Here is a 14,587-nt window from a genome sequence, read left to right as displayed (position 1 = left end):
ATGGATTGTTTAAGTTTAGAGTTTGGAGTTAGAGATATTAATATTTGTTTACTTGTATTTGAATATTAGCCTAGGTTTGGTTTGGGAAGTCCGGGGGGTGGGGGGATGGGATATAACATTGTGTAATATCTGTGATGTATTTCTTTCTTTTTTATGATAAAAACAATAAAATTTTATATTGAAAAAAAAAAAAAAAAAAAGAACTGAAGTTGGTTAGTCAGCATAAAACGCTGGATGGAGAAAAGAAAACAATACATCAGGGAAAGAGTTGCTAAGTCCTAGTTTTGGGGCGAGGCACACACCTAAAAATCAAGCTAGCGCGGGGGTAGTGGGTGTGGATCTGCCCCACGCGTCCACACCCACTTACCTGGCAGCCAGCCTCTCCTCGCTAGCCCACTTCTTCTGTGGGGTCTTCTGCAGCCAGATCTGCATTTCTCAGTCACAGGTCTTTCCATAAGGCCATTGTAGTTGAGAACTGAGCTACGAATTCAATCCATAGCTCGGTTCTGCAAGACCTCTGCAGCCGAGGACCGAGCTATGGATTGAATCCATAGCTCCGTACTCAGCTGCAAATGCCTTCGGGAAAGGCCTGACTGCAAAATTCAGGCTGGAATGCAGCTGCAAAATGAAGCTGTTCCTTCGACCACAGAAGAAGTGGACCGGCTGGGTGGGGCTGTCTGTGCTGGAGGTGACTATAAAAGACACCCCCCGAAAATAAGACCTGGTGCCTCTTTTGGAGGCAAAAAAAGAAAGACCCAGTCTTATTTTCAGGGAAACACGGGTATTATACTAGTAACACATGAAGTAATACATGGTGTAATGTATAGTAACAGATAGTAGTTAAGGCACCAGGCTAGAAAGCAGGAGACTGTGAGCTCAAATCCCATCCTAGCCATGAAAGCTGGCTGGGTGATTTGAGGCCAGTCACTCACTCTCTCAGCCCAACCCATCTCACAAAGTTATTGTTGTGGGGAAAGCAGGAGGAGGAAAATGTGCTGGATATGTTCACCGCCTTGGGTTGTTTGTAAAAATAATAAAGGCAGGATACAAATAAATAAACAAATAAACTAAATGCATGCTCAACACATCTGCATCAGAATGTTGAATTTTCAATGTACACAAAGTAAAGAATATGAAATATATTTCATAAACTTTCTTTTGTATAATATCTCTTCTTACAAAAATGTACAGGCATCATAGTTCTGCTTTCTCTAAGAATCTTATCAATCCATTTTCTGGCATTCAAACAAGATACAGTAGTATGAAAAAAATAACACTGATTAAAAGCAGTAATCCTTCCTCAATCCATTCATGAAAACGTTTGACTAATCTGATTTCACAGATTTGAAGGCATTGATATTAACAGCATAAAAACCGGTATAACTAATAAATGTTTCAGGGTTAGCAACCATTACTAACTATGACAAAGGAGTTAAATACATTCTGCTTACACTAAATATGTTACAAAAGGGTCTTCCAATACGATCATTTATAGAATTCACAAGCTTTAACTTACGTAGTAAATGCTTCATTCTGCTTTGCTCCCAAGTAATAGGAATAGAGATTAAACATTCCTATCATGAAGGCCACAAAAACCATGATAAATATGACCATGAACTTGAATATGTCTTTCACAGTTCTACCAAGTGATATCTGCAAAGGTCCAAAGCTTTCATTGGCTGGCAAAATATAGGCGATTCGTGAGAAACTTAAAACCACAGCAATTGCATACAGGCCTTCAGATATGATTTGAGGGTCAGATGGATCCCAGTCTATTCTTGCTAAAAAAAAAAAATACAAGAGTTTTAGTTTAATACGTTGCACTTTAGTCTTCCTACTTGCCTGCTCAAAACATTAGGCTAAACACAGTACAGGTAGTCCTCGACTTACAACAGTTCCTTTAGTGACTGTTTGAAATTAAAATGGCACCGAAAACGTAACTTATGGCCATTTTTCACACTTATGACCATTGCAGCATCTCCATGGTCACGTGATCAAAATTCAGATGCTTGGCAATTGACTCATATTTATGACAGTTGCAGTGTCCCAGGATCAATGGGGAAGCCAGAGTCACTTAACAACTATGTGACTAACTTAACAACTGCAATGATTCACTTAACAAGTGTGGCAAGAAAAATCGTAAAATGGGGTAAAACTTACTTAACAACTGTCTCATATAGCAACAGAAATTTTGGACTTAATTGTGGTCATTAGTCAAGGCCTACCTGTAGCTTAGGTGTCATTTAACCTTGTTGCATAAAATAAAGCACTTGAGGAAACAAGAGGATCTTCCTTTGTTCTAGAAGTGAGTTCATGCAACAATCTTCAGAAGTGTTTCTCTTGGCTTCAATACTGTTACATCAGACATGTCAAACACAAGGCCCGGGGGCAGGATGCGGCCCGCGAAGTGGTTTCATGTGGCCCGCGAAGCCATCCTGGAAACAGTAAGCGAACGGCCTCCGCTGCCTTGGCCCTGGCCCAGGCCAGCTGGGAGCCAATGTACAATTTTGTGGTGGCCATCTATGCTGAAATGCATTCAGTCTTAGCTCCATAAGCTCCCCCCCCCCGCATGACCTGAGAGGAACAGTGAGGCTCCTCCAGTGGACCATGCCTTGGCACTTGCCCTGGTCCCACCCCCTTCTGCCAGAGACCCTCAGATCTGTCCCACTCCTGCCCAGGCCCCCACAGGCACCCTTGACGCGAACAATGTAGAGCTGGCCACGCCCATCCAGTAGGCCACACCCACTCCATCCACACCCACCCAGTAGGCTGTACCCACCCTGGCCACACCCACCCGGCCCCCTGAGGGCAACCACAATGCTGATGCGGCCCTCAATGAAATTGAGTTTGACACCCCTGTGTTACATTAAGGTGTGCAATGAACAATTCACTTTTCCAGCAGACGATGGCTGATAAAATTGGTGAATAAATGATGGCATCTCATAAGTAGAGTTAAACTGACCTTTTATAACCTGCTGCTTTTTAATGTAAATTGGGATTGCATTTTTGCAACTCCCAAAAAGAGGAGGACAAGAAAGGTAGAATTTTGAGAGTCGCTGTCTCATCAGATCCAGAAGGTGTCATCATATTTTGAAAAAAAATGTTATAAAAACTGCTGAATATTTCCTGGAAATATTTCCTTGGTTATAATGTCTAGCCAATATTTACTTTACAGCACTTAATTTACTTTCATGACTATTCAGTAAACCTCTTTTACTTTAGAAGGAAAATGACATTTATGTGGTGCTATCCTGTTCCATATCTAAGATAAGCTAAGTTTGGTTAAAAAATTGAGGCTTGGCTTATTTCTGAAAAGACCTATACGTAAGTATATAAGGTGTACTTCAGGACTGAATAATATGAATGTATATTTGAAAGGAATTAAAACATTAGTTTAGCTCTATAATATAAATATGAGCTGCTCACCCAAAGTGTAGTACTTTATGCTGGGATCCAGTGTTGCAGTTGACAAATCCTTCATCTCTGTATCAGCGTCAACAATATTCTGGGCTCTAGAAGCATGCCAAAAGGCCATGAACCTTGCAATGAATGAGGCTGCAAAAATAGCCAACATACCAAAATCTAGCATATTCCACAACTCAAACAGGTATTCCTTGGGACCTTGGGACCAAATTTCTTTACATTCAGCCCATATCATACCTAAAGGAAGGAAGAAGAAAATAGGATATTAGCTTCAGACTTCATGCCTCTCCTTACCTCAGAAAGACTCTGAACATGGTGCACAGCGGTCAAAAGAGCAGAGATGGGGTCGGATAGACAGGTGGGGGTGGTAATTGAAGCATGATCTGTACTTGTCAGCAGACCGGCTGACAAGCACCCAAATTTTGATCACATAACAGTGGGGATCCTGCAATAGCCATAAGTTTGAGGACTGAGCATAAGTAACATATGTTCAGTGCTGTTGCGACTTTGAATGGTCACAGAATGGTCATTGTGAGAGGTATTGATGGTTCTCACAGTCAGAAAATTTCTCTTCATTCATAGTTAATTGTCCTATCTCTAGGAGTTGTAGAGAACAAATACCTGCAGTCTGTGACAGGACTTCAAGGATTTAAAAGCTGTTATTATCTCTCTCCTTAACCTTCTCTTCTTTAGGCCAAACATACCTGAGTTCCTTTCATTACTTTTCATAGAACCATCAGCATATTAATTGGTTTTTTTCTGCATTCTTTCCAGTTCCTCAAGTTCCAGATCTTGCTTGAATTCTGGAACTGGACACACGGGTGATCTGACTAGCATATAGCAGAACTATCATTTCCCCGTATGTCACACCATTCTACCTCTGTTGATACAACTCAAGACTGCTATGGAGATTCTCAATCAACTTGGTCACAGTTGTCCCAGAGGTGCTTTTCCAAAAGGCAGCTGGACATTCTTGTCTTTTTTTTCCGTGAAAATGTTTCGCTTCTCATTCAAGAAGCTTCTTCAGTTCAACGAACTGATTTTCAATTAATTGAAGAAGCTTCTTGGATGACAAGCTAAACATTTTCAAAGAAAAAAACCAAGAAAGCCCAGTTGCCTTTTGGGAACGCACCTAGGGGACAACCCAAGACTACATTAATTCTTTTGACAACTGCAGCACAATTCTGGCTGATGCTGAACCTATGGTCTACCAGGTTACCCATAACCTTCTCACAAATACTATTCCTGAGACAAACATAATCTATTTTGTACCTATGTAAGTCCTGAACACTACATTTGTTTCACAACTGGTTTTAATTTTGATGTAAAGGGCCCAATGGTTAATTCTATCAAGATTCTTTTAAGCCTTGTGTCTATCTTCTGATTAGTGGTCTCTCCCAGCAAAAAACAAAACAACAATAACAAAAAAACCCAAAGCAGTAAATTTAGTATGGCATGGTTAATATTTTTAACAAGCCTATACTGGCTTCTAGCAATATCCTTATTTCATACTAAGTGTTTGTACTGCTTGCTTATCTTTTTCTAGGATTTTGTCAGGTATGAGATTGACCAGTTTATAGTTTCCTGAGTCCACCTTGCCTATTTTGAAGATTAGAAAAATATTCATTCTTCACTAACCTTCCAATACTTCCACTGTATTTGACAGAGCAGTCAAAGCTTCTAAGATCACATCCATCAGTTCCTTAGCCCTCTGGGATTCATTCAAAACAGCTAGGTATTCCTTCACCAATTATTTACCTAGTATGGCCTATTTTGTTCTATGGCCTTATGATGTGGCTTCCTAATACTTTCTAATGGTGTAATCTTAGTGCATCTCCCTCCCAAAAAAACTAAATAAAACTGTTTATGCAGAAAGCAAGGAGGTGCAACTGTTTATGCAGAACCCATAAAACATTGGGTCTATTGAGAACAGCCAAATTAGTTGAGTTGTAATATAGGGAAGGGGAAAAAAGGGAGGGAAATGGGTGAGACAAAGAACAGACTGAATAGATCAAGATCTGAATGTCAGTTCTATTTTATTACAAAAGTCACAAACTTTCTCTTTTCAGCACAGTTGAGATTTATTAGACCTGAATATTTAATCTACGGTAGAATTGCTTTGAACTGTGTTCCTTGTGGAACCGTTATGATTTGCTGCAAACAAAAGAATTGTCAAAAGGAAAAAAAAAACAGATAAAGAAGAAGCTATGTCTTAGCTCTTTCTGCACTGGGAAGTATTAAAGTATAGCTGTTATTTGGTACCTTGAGTTCAAGTTGGCATTTTCAATGAACATATATTACTGTATAACAGACTTGTCATTTCATGGGTCTATGTATGCTTTGAAACGATTCCGAACAAGTCCTTAGACCTCAAGCAAGCAAAGTACTTTTCTGCTATTCATTCAAGCAACCCTACTTTTTTCAGACTGTTGTGAGAGTTACTCAAGTCAACTCCTTAAAGCAGCTACATCATTTTTCATAGTCCTACAGAGGACTGAAAAAAACAGGCCTCCGTTATGAATAACTTTGTGTATGCCACATTTGAGCACTTTAGGATAAAAGTGTGCACATCCCAGTTTTTTATATATGAAAAAATATTAATTATGAAATAAAAGAAACAATTTCATGGAATCCCACTCATTCATTTACCCTTAAGTTCTTAATTTATTTACTTTCATTACATTTAATATTTGTTAATATTTAATGTTATATTCTTTTCTCAAGAATTGTACTTAATTATCTGGAACGCCAGGTTTCATCAAGTTGACTCTATCTCGTGCTACATACAACTTTTTTCTAGAATTCACTAAAAGTATTTCATATGCTTATTAATGTCATGTCAACAACAAACTCTTTTTTAAAACATTGCTATAAATGTTTTAATACTATAAATGTTTAAATATATAGTATCTATATTTACATAGATACTATAGCCAGAAACTAAATAATGTTGTTTTCAGTTGATGTATATTGTTAATTCTACAGACGAATAGTTCTGTAGTGCTTTCATGATAACGTATAACCTTGTTTTTCAAAGCATACGGCTAAACTACAATAAGCAGATGGTCAGGAAGTATATTAAAACTTGAATTCTTCCTCCTAGGATTGTGAAATGTAAACTGCAATGGAATTAATAACATGTCAGCCGCAAGCTATTTTTTAATGCGCCTATGAAATGTATTATCTGGGATGAATGTATAACATATGGACATTGAGCTCAGTTTAATTGGTCCAGCTCTAATGAATCCAACTCCAAAAATGGTACTTGGATGACTAAGCAATGAATTCTATGCATGGTCTTTTTCCTGGTTTGGGACTTTAATACATAATTGTAAATTCCTTTAGTTTGTATTTCAATATTGTGATACTGCAGCAACCATTCAAACTTGTAATTATGCCGAATGAATGGTAGCTATGATCAGTTCGCACAGCGTCTCAAACAGATACAAGATGACCAGGGTACTTGGCATCTGGCCTGTATTTCTGACCATCAAAGCTAATCATGATTTGTGATCTTCCCTGCTGGCTTCCCGCAAGCAAAATCAATGGGGAACCTGGAAGAAAGTCGTGATCACATGAGGTTCTCATTTAACAACCCGCACAGTCCTTGCTTAACTATGGTAACTGGGGACTGCCAGAACTGCCATTGCATTGCAATTGTGAATTTCACTTAGCAATGGATGTGCTGGTCCCAGAACTGAGGACTATTTGTAATGCATCTTTAAACATCTGTAATCTCTACTATGGTTGCAGAACAGAACTTTGAGAAATATTTTTACCTATTACCCACGAGATGATCAGCATTTCCATCCAGGAGAAGCAAGATGTTTTCATTCGAAACAGCTGCTTTGCACTATCTGTCACGGTTTCATTAGGCTTTAGTTTGATGCCATCAAATCTGTCGGCTGCATTCATGACTAGGAGCCCAAGGAAAATGGTGAAAGAGGCTGCATGTGCCACAAATTTCATAAAGGGTCCACGCATTATTCTACCCAACTACAAAAAGAGTAAAAAAAAGAAAACTTCTTTCAGATTAGATTTAGAGGAAACAGGTAGTTAATGGGAAAAGTAACAGAAATGAGTAAGCACAACGAGGAAAATGATGAGATACTGTAAGCCACACTGTCATAGCTAGCAACCATATTTAGTATACAGGTAATCCTCTACTTACAACCCACAATTGAGCCCAAAAATTAAGTGAGACATTTCTTAAGTGAGTTTTGCCCCCTTTTATGACCTTTCTTACCACGGTTGTTAAGTGAATCAGTGCAGTTGTTAAATTAGTAACATAGTTGTTAAGTGAATCTGGTTTCCCCATTGACTTTGTCAGAAGGATGCAAAAGGGATCACATCACCCTGGGACACTGCAACCGTCCTAAGTATGATTCAGTTGCTAACCATTTGAATTTTGAACACGTGACCATGGGGATGTTGCAAGGGTCATTAGTATGAAAAACAGTCATAAGTCACTTTTTTTCAACGCTGTTGTAACTTCAAACTAAATGAACCATTGTAAATTGAGGACTGTTGAAGGGCATCGTCACCTACTACCCGATATTTTGGTATATGCTAGATTACAATTTCCATTTTCTACCAATCCCCATAGCCATAGGGTTCAATGGGGAGAAGTTGCTTAACTGGGATTATGGGAATTGCAAACTAACACACCTAGTGTGATGACTCCCCCAGACACTTCCCCAGATACCTCTCCAGATATCAGCTTGGAGGAGATGTTGTTCAATGGCTCCAATTGCTCCGAGCTCTGAGAGGGATTTGGCTGAAACACAGCTGCAGCAGTACAGCCCTGAGGTTTCAGGTGGTGAAAGCAACACAACTGCAGCCAGTCAGTGATGAGGAAGAGGACTTGCCTTTTACACCTGGTCCAAGAATACTAGGGCAGAGAAAAGGCAGGAGCAGCAAAGGTCAGCCCAATTACTTGTGAGGAGGCAGGGTCGCCCTTCTTGATGGGCTGCACCAGAAGCTGGCTATTTAGCACAGCAGACAGATAGAGGCGATGCTGGTAACAATGTGCTCATTTCCTAGCTGTGTGTTTTCTGCTTCTTGTGATTCTTGCCTTACTTTGAACTGATACTGTGCCTTGACTTGGATTGTACCTTGTGAACTCTGGACTTCTCATAAGCCCTCTTGTATTGTGGATTTAATTTTGCTTCCAGGGTTTATCTTGTCTGGGAAACTTTCAAGTGTCTTGTGGACTCATTGGCTATAGCTCTGTGAACTAGCATTGGTCTGCTTTTGGCTGGATTTAATTGGGACAGTTCTGGGTTTTTGGTGAAGGAGTTGCTGGGGAATATTAATAAACCCACTAAACCACTGTTATGTGTGTGTGTGTGAGTGGGATAGCACATCTAGATGTATCATGATCTAAAACAGGGGTGTCAAACTCACAACGTCAAGTGACATGTTGCGATGTATTGCAACTTTTTCCCCATTGCCCTCAATGGGGTGGGTGCGGTTTCACTATGATGCATCCGGCCCACAGGCCGGCAGTTTGACACCCCTGATCTAAAACAACCAAGACAATATTATGGCACCTTAAGTACATTTACTATAGCATGCTCTTTCAGAGATGTGTGTCATCACATTTCTGAAGTACACAGTGAATGTTTCCCCCTTCATGGGTAGGTGCAAGCAATGTATGGAATTGATGTATAAATTTCCCAAACCAACTAGTCACATTAAGTCCAATACTGTGCATTTATTTCAAAGCAAGACTCACTGCATTTCATAAGAATTATGTTTGCTCAGAAGGCTGCCTAAAATAGGTTTTGCATTTCTTCTGAAAAATAAGCAGCTCTTTTCCATGGCCAGATGGCCACAGTTCCTAATCACTCTTATTAATGACCTTGGCAAAGATTTTGTTAAAGCTTCTAAAAGGACAGTTAAAGACTTTGATGATTAAACTGCACTTTATAAATGATCAACAAAAAACTTGGCTATAGTCTTTTAAATTGATTGTATCTATATTTAAATCTGTATAAATTTGAAGGCAAAAGTAAATCAGGGGGAATGAAGCATCAATATGGGAAAGAATTATCAAAGTAAACAAGGTAATAGCAGAATAGCTAGAGAAGGATTAATTTGCATCACCTTTAGTAAATATCACTACATGATATTTTTTTGATACATTGGATTACAATATCCACCTTCTATCAACCACTATAGCCAGAGGGTTGGGTGGGAAAAAGTTTTTTAATGGGATTATGGGAATTATAATCTAACACACCCAGATGCATCATGATTTAAAACAGGGGTCTTCAAACTTGGCCCTTTTATGACTCCTTTACTTCAACTCCCAGAATTCCTCAGCTAGCATGCCTGGCTGAGGAATTCTGGGAGTTGAAGTCCAGGAGTCATAAAAGGGCCGAGTTTGAAGACCTCTGATTTAAAACAACTGAGAGAGCATTGTGGCACCTTAAGTATATTTACTGTATCGTGTTTTTTCAGAGATGTAAGTCATCACATTTCTAAAGTAGACAATATGTTGCCCCTATATATCCTTCATGGGTGGGTGCAAGGAAATAAAACTGCTTTGCATGAACAGATGACAACATGAAATCAGGGAGAGCAAACCTCACAGTGGTATATGTGGTTATAGTTAGAAATTAATTCTTTCCATTCTGCAACATTTTCCCAATGTAACTCGCACTGCAAAAACCCAGAAACACCCCTTTATGGTTCATAAAGGAAAAATTATGAATATGCATGGTTGTTGTTTTTTTTAAAAAAAGGAAATTTAGACAGGAAATTGACCCATAGCTCCATATCTTTAACCCACTGTAGTAAATCTCAAAAAGTGCTTATAAAGAAAATCTTACAATGGGAAATTGTGATAATCCCATCCATGACTGAGCTGAAATATCCTAAATTCTGCTGGAACGTCTATTAATTAGGAAATTGCTGCAAACCTACTCCTTCAAGCAGTTCAAATATATGAAAGATTGGATTAAGTGTCCTCTGATCAATACGTAAGATAGGAATCATTGTTAACTAGAAGGGATGATTGATGGCAGAAAGGTATTCCAGATTCAAATATTAGTTTCAATCATGTAAATCAGGGGTAGTCAACCTTGGCTCTTTTATGACTGGTGGACTTCAACTCCCAGAATTCCTGAGCCAGAATTCTGGGAATTGAAGTCCATGAGTCATAAAAGAGCCAAGGTTGACTACCCCTGATGTAAATGAAGAAATCTGCGAATGGCTCTGTCCAGCTAATATGCTATACTTCAGTAACCACAATATTTATGTTAAAATAAGGGTTTTTTTAATAGGAAATACACAAATACAGACAGAGACAGACAGGCAGAAAGTTTGATAATTGTTAAGGCACCAGGCTGGAAACCAGAAGCCAGGCACGCTCCTCCAGACCACTTCTGAGATCTTGCCAAGAAAACTGCAGGGACCAGTTTTTATGCCAGTGCCTGGAAGCTTGCTTTTTTAATAGTCTACATCTGTTCACTCATTAGATAATCATCATTATTAGTATGAGAAATAACTTTTTCTTCTCCCCCTGTCCTGACTAACTTTATCAGCATGGGAAATGTCATTCATTTTTATTCATTTGAAACTTACGCATGGAAGTTTATATAATCACAAATAGTCTAGTAGCAAAGCATAGGGATTGCACATGGAAGATCTTGGGCTGAATTCTTGGGCCTGATAAACTGAATTTTATCATAAAGACCAATCAAAATTTAATCATATTGACCACCAACTCTTTTGTATCTTTAGTTTAAACACAATTGTGATATACCGCATGAGCAAATCTGCTTGCGGTCTTTATATAAAATGTCATATCTGTTTGATTTCGAGCAATCTGAGATTGATTGTCCTTCAACAGCTTCCTTCCAATCAAAATGAGTGCCTATAAGTTAAGTCCTTTACATGTATTTAATGTGCTCAAGTATGACCAGTTCATGGCTTAAAGTAGGCGTGAGTAAATTGTTCCAGATTCGAAATATTTTAACTTTGGAAGTGGGCTGCTGCAATCTTCTGGTCACAATGAAAGAACTACTGTACAAACTCAAAGCAAGACCCAAGGTGTTTTTCCAAAAGGGAACTGGACTTTCTTGTTTTGTTTTTTCCCTTGAAAACATTTAGCTATAACTTACAGTTTCCCAGTTTTGGAGTATATGTGATTCATTTTAGTGCAGCTGATACTGATCCAAAAAAAACCAGGCCTCTGTGTTTACATCTATCAATGGTCTCAGATAAATCAGACAGGAAAAACAACTAGATGAGCTAATTCTACTTTATTGTAAGACTGAGTTAACAGAATTTTGCAAGTCTGAAGATACAAACTTCTCATTGCTACTTTTAATTGTCTAATCCATTAAAACAAATCCTTGCTAAGATTCTTTCTCTGACGGTTGAGACACTAGTGCAGGGGTAGGCAACCTCGGCTCTTTTATGACTCATGGACTTCAACTCCCAGAATTCCTGAGTCAGCATAGCTGACTCAGGAATTCTGGGAGTTGAAGTCCATGAGTCATAAAAGAGCCGAGGTTGCCTACTAGGGGGTCCTTGGTTTTCTTCTCTAATGGCTTCCCTGACAGCATCTGTGGCCTTCATCTCCAAGGTCATCCACACATTCCATTACATCATTTATTCTTTCCTACGTGCAAACCAAGCCCCAAAGTTATTAAAAAGTAAGGCCAATCTGAGCACCAACCCGTACCTTGCTACATGGAGCAATCCAATAAGCCACTGAAAGGAATGGTAATCCAACAGCTACAGCAAGAACCACTAAAAACTTCACTGCCATAGTCTGTTGTCGTAAACCCGACAGATTCTCATACCAGATTGAGAGAAGCTGCTGCTGGCAGTTTGGATGAGCAACAAACTGCAAAAAAAGAAAAGAAAAAAGAAACACAAAGAAGCATTAGCCAAAATCTGCCACTCACTTCAAAAGTAGGATGTTAAAAAAATATTAAAACAGAAAAAAATCTAAATAAACTTCACAGCACAGTCACAAAGGAAGCATGACACTTAAAGTGGGGAAAACCTCTTTATGTGCCTTATGTCTTTTTCTAAAGTAGAGAATTTTGATTAGTTAACCAGAAGACACCCTGAATTTAGTTTTCAGCAATATTGCTTTTAAAAAGATTTTCCTTTCAACAAATGTCCCCAGGTGACTACTACTACAAATAAGAGCATAAAATGTGCCAGACTGAGTCAAGTCAATGGTATATTTTATGGTATCCTGTTAAGATATTACTTTAATAATATCTTTGGGATTTTTGCAACACGAATCTGATGGCAGGAACCATTCCCTTTTATGATATTACAACGTCTCATAAAAGAAGTACAGAAGCTATTGCTTTTGAAAATGAAAAAATGCATTTTTGGATATTTCAGTAGCCATATTTGAATACCATCTCTATAGCTAGTATCCAAGAGCATTAAAGAGCTTTACTACTCTTTTCCCTTCTCTGCTTACATGAAGTTGGACCTCAAGTGTTCAATCTTTATGAGGCTGCAGGGAGAGGTGGAGGGGTTTCTAAAAATTTTAAAGAGAGTTTTTATTTGCTTGTTTTGGAACTTTAGAGGTGTTAATAAATACATATTGTTAAATCTACTGCAGATTTAAAACACTAATATATACATTACAACAATATATGTACCATCTTGGTATATTTATCCTGAATTTTAGCAGCTGATCTTGGTAACTGTGGGGCTGCATATAATTTGCAGTCCCAACAGAAGAGAATATCTGTAGATCAGGGTTGAACTGTGCTATCCTTGGTGCTCTTTGAGTTGGTAGTTTCCTTGCAAATGCTTCATTACCTACTAAGTAATAACCTCTCTGCTAGTAAGTGTGGAGTTGCTCCCTGTTTATGTATAGCAGCTTGCCCTGCCAGTATTGTTGGGAGTGAGGTTTTTTGCTTGGTGGTCCCTTGATCTGGATATTGTTTTCTGCTCAGTTGTTTGAAACTGTGATAAACTGTGAGCCACCTAGAAAAACTAAATCCAAAAAAATGCTAGGGAATTCCTGGAAGATTAGCATACGACAAATCAGCCATTAATAGACATAGAGATAAACCACATTTCACACAATTCAAAAGAGAGAATAAAAAAAAAGCTAAGAAGGAAACAAAAAGACCAGAATAGCCCCTTTCCCTCCAGACAAATAGGGTTTAACATCACACAACACTCAAGCAGAAAACAATATCCTAATCAAGGAACTATCACACTCTACCAACACTGGCAGGGCAAACAATTGTATATAAACAGGGAATAAACCCCTCCCTCACTAGCACTGATGATGTTACCTAGTTGAGAAATGAAATGTTTGCAAGCAAACAACCAAGCTCAGAGAACACCAAAGATTCCACAGTTTGCAGCCTGTAGTTGCTCATATTTGGCTGAATTTGCATTGTATAGAAACAGCCATGTATTAATGAATGCAATTATCAATACTGGTTTAAAGGAGAAAAAAGACAAATGAGAGACCACAATAAACATTTCATAGCCACAGATCATATACAATCATTGTGGATTTGCAAAAGAAGGGAATCCCAAATTAGGATTTATTATTTGTGGTACAGATTTATTACATTTTTGGAACTGAGAATATATTTTAGTATGTTTACATTTAAAGTAATGATGGACTCAACTAATTATTTTACTAGAAAATTATATATTTAATTTTTTTTGTATTGTCCACCAAGATTTGGCAGCATGACTTTTAATGGCTGTCAAAAAGTGGGACTTGTTGATAACATGGGATCAAAAAGTTGTAATTCCTTGAAAGCAAGGAAAGCCTACAAGAAATGCCATCAAGTTAACAAGTATATTATGTAGACAGATCAGCACCAATCATTGCTAATTGGTGGATATATGAATATAAAAAATGTAAATGCTACAGGATGTTTGCTTTCTGAAACTTTGAGACAAGGATATCACACTTCGTGTTCCATGCTAACAGTATTGAAAATTGTGAAGGGCTGACTTCCGGTGGGACGGCGCGCCGATGGCGGCTCTTTTCGGAGCCGTCCGCTTGGGAAGGCGTCAGAGCCAGCATGAACAGCGGTCAGCAGCTGTTCAGCGGCTTGGAACCTTGTGCCCCGGGAGAAGGGGTCGAGGTGAGTATTCCTGGATAGGAGTAGAGTCCCAAAAGCTCTCCCTTTTTCTCGGGAGAGCGAAA

At 38.6% G+C, this 14,587-nt stretch overlaps 1 protein-coding gene across 1 annotated transcript in view; it reads right to left on the bottom strand.

The window, feature by feature from the left end:
- The window catches only part of TRPC6 (transient receptor potential cation channel subfamily C member 6), a 33,156-nt gene that overhangs the window by 12,945 nt on the left and 5,624 nt on the right, over positions 1-14,587 (bottom strand). Inside the window, 4 exon segments of the mRNA XM_015822731.1 lie at positions 1,517-1,781; positions 3,427-3,660; positions 7,203-7,419; positions 12,119-12,283. Of these exon segments, the coding sequence (XP_015678217.1) occupies positions 1,517-1,781; positions 3,427-3,660; positions 7,203-7,419; positions 12,119-12,283 (881 nt within the window).

This window comes from Protobothrops mucrosquamatus, unplaced genomic scaffold (assembly GCF_001527695.2).
Source record: "Protobothrops mucrosquamatus isolate PMUCROS unplaced genomic scaffold, P.Mucros_1.0 scaffold1657, whole genome shotgun sequence".
Lineage (NCBI taxonomy): Eukaryota > Metazoa > Chordata > Lepidosauria > Squamata > Viperidae > Protobothrops > Protobothrops mucrosquamatus.
Note: the sequence above shows the minus strand (reverse complement) of the source record. Positions and strands in the feature narration are given on the sequence as shown.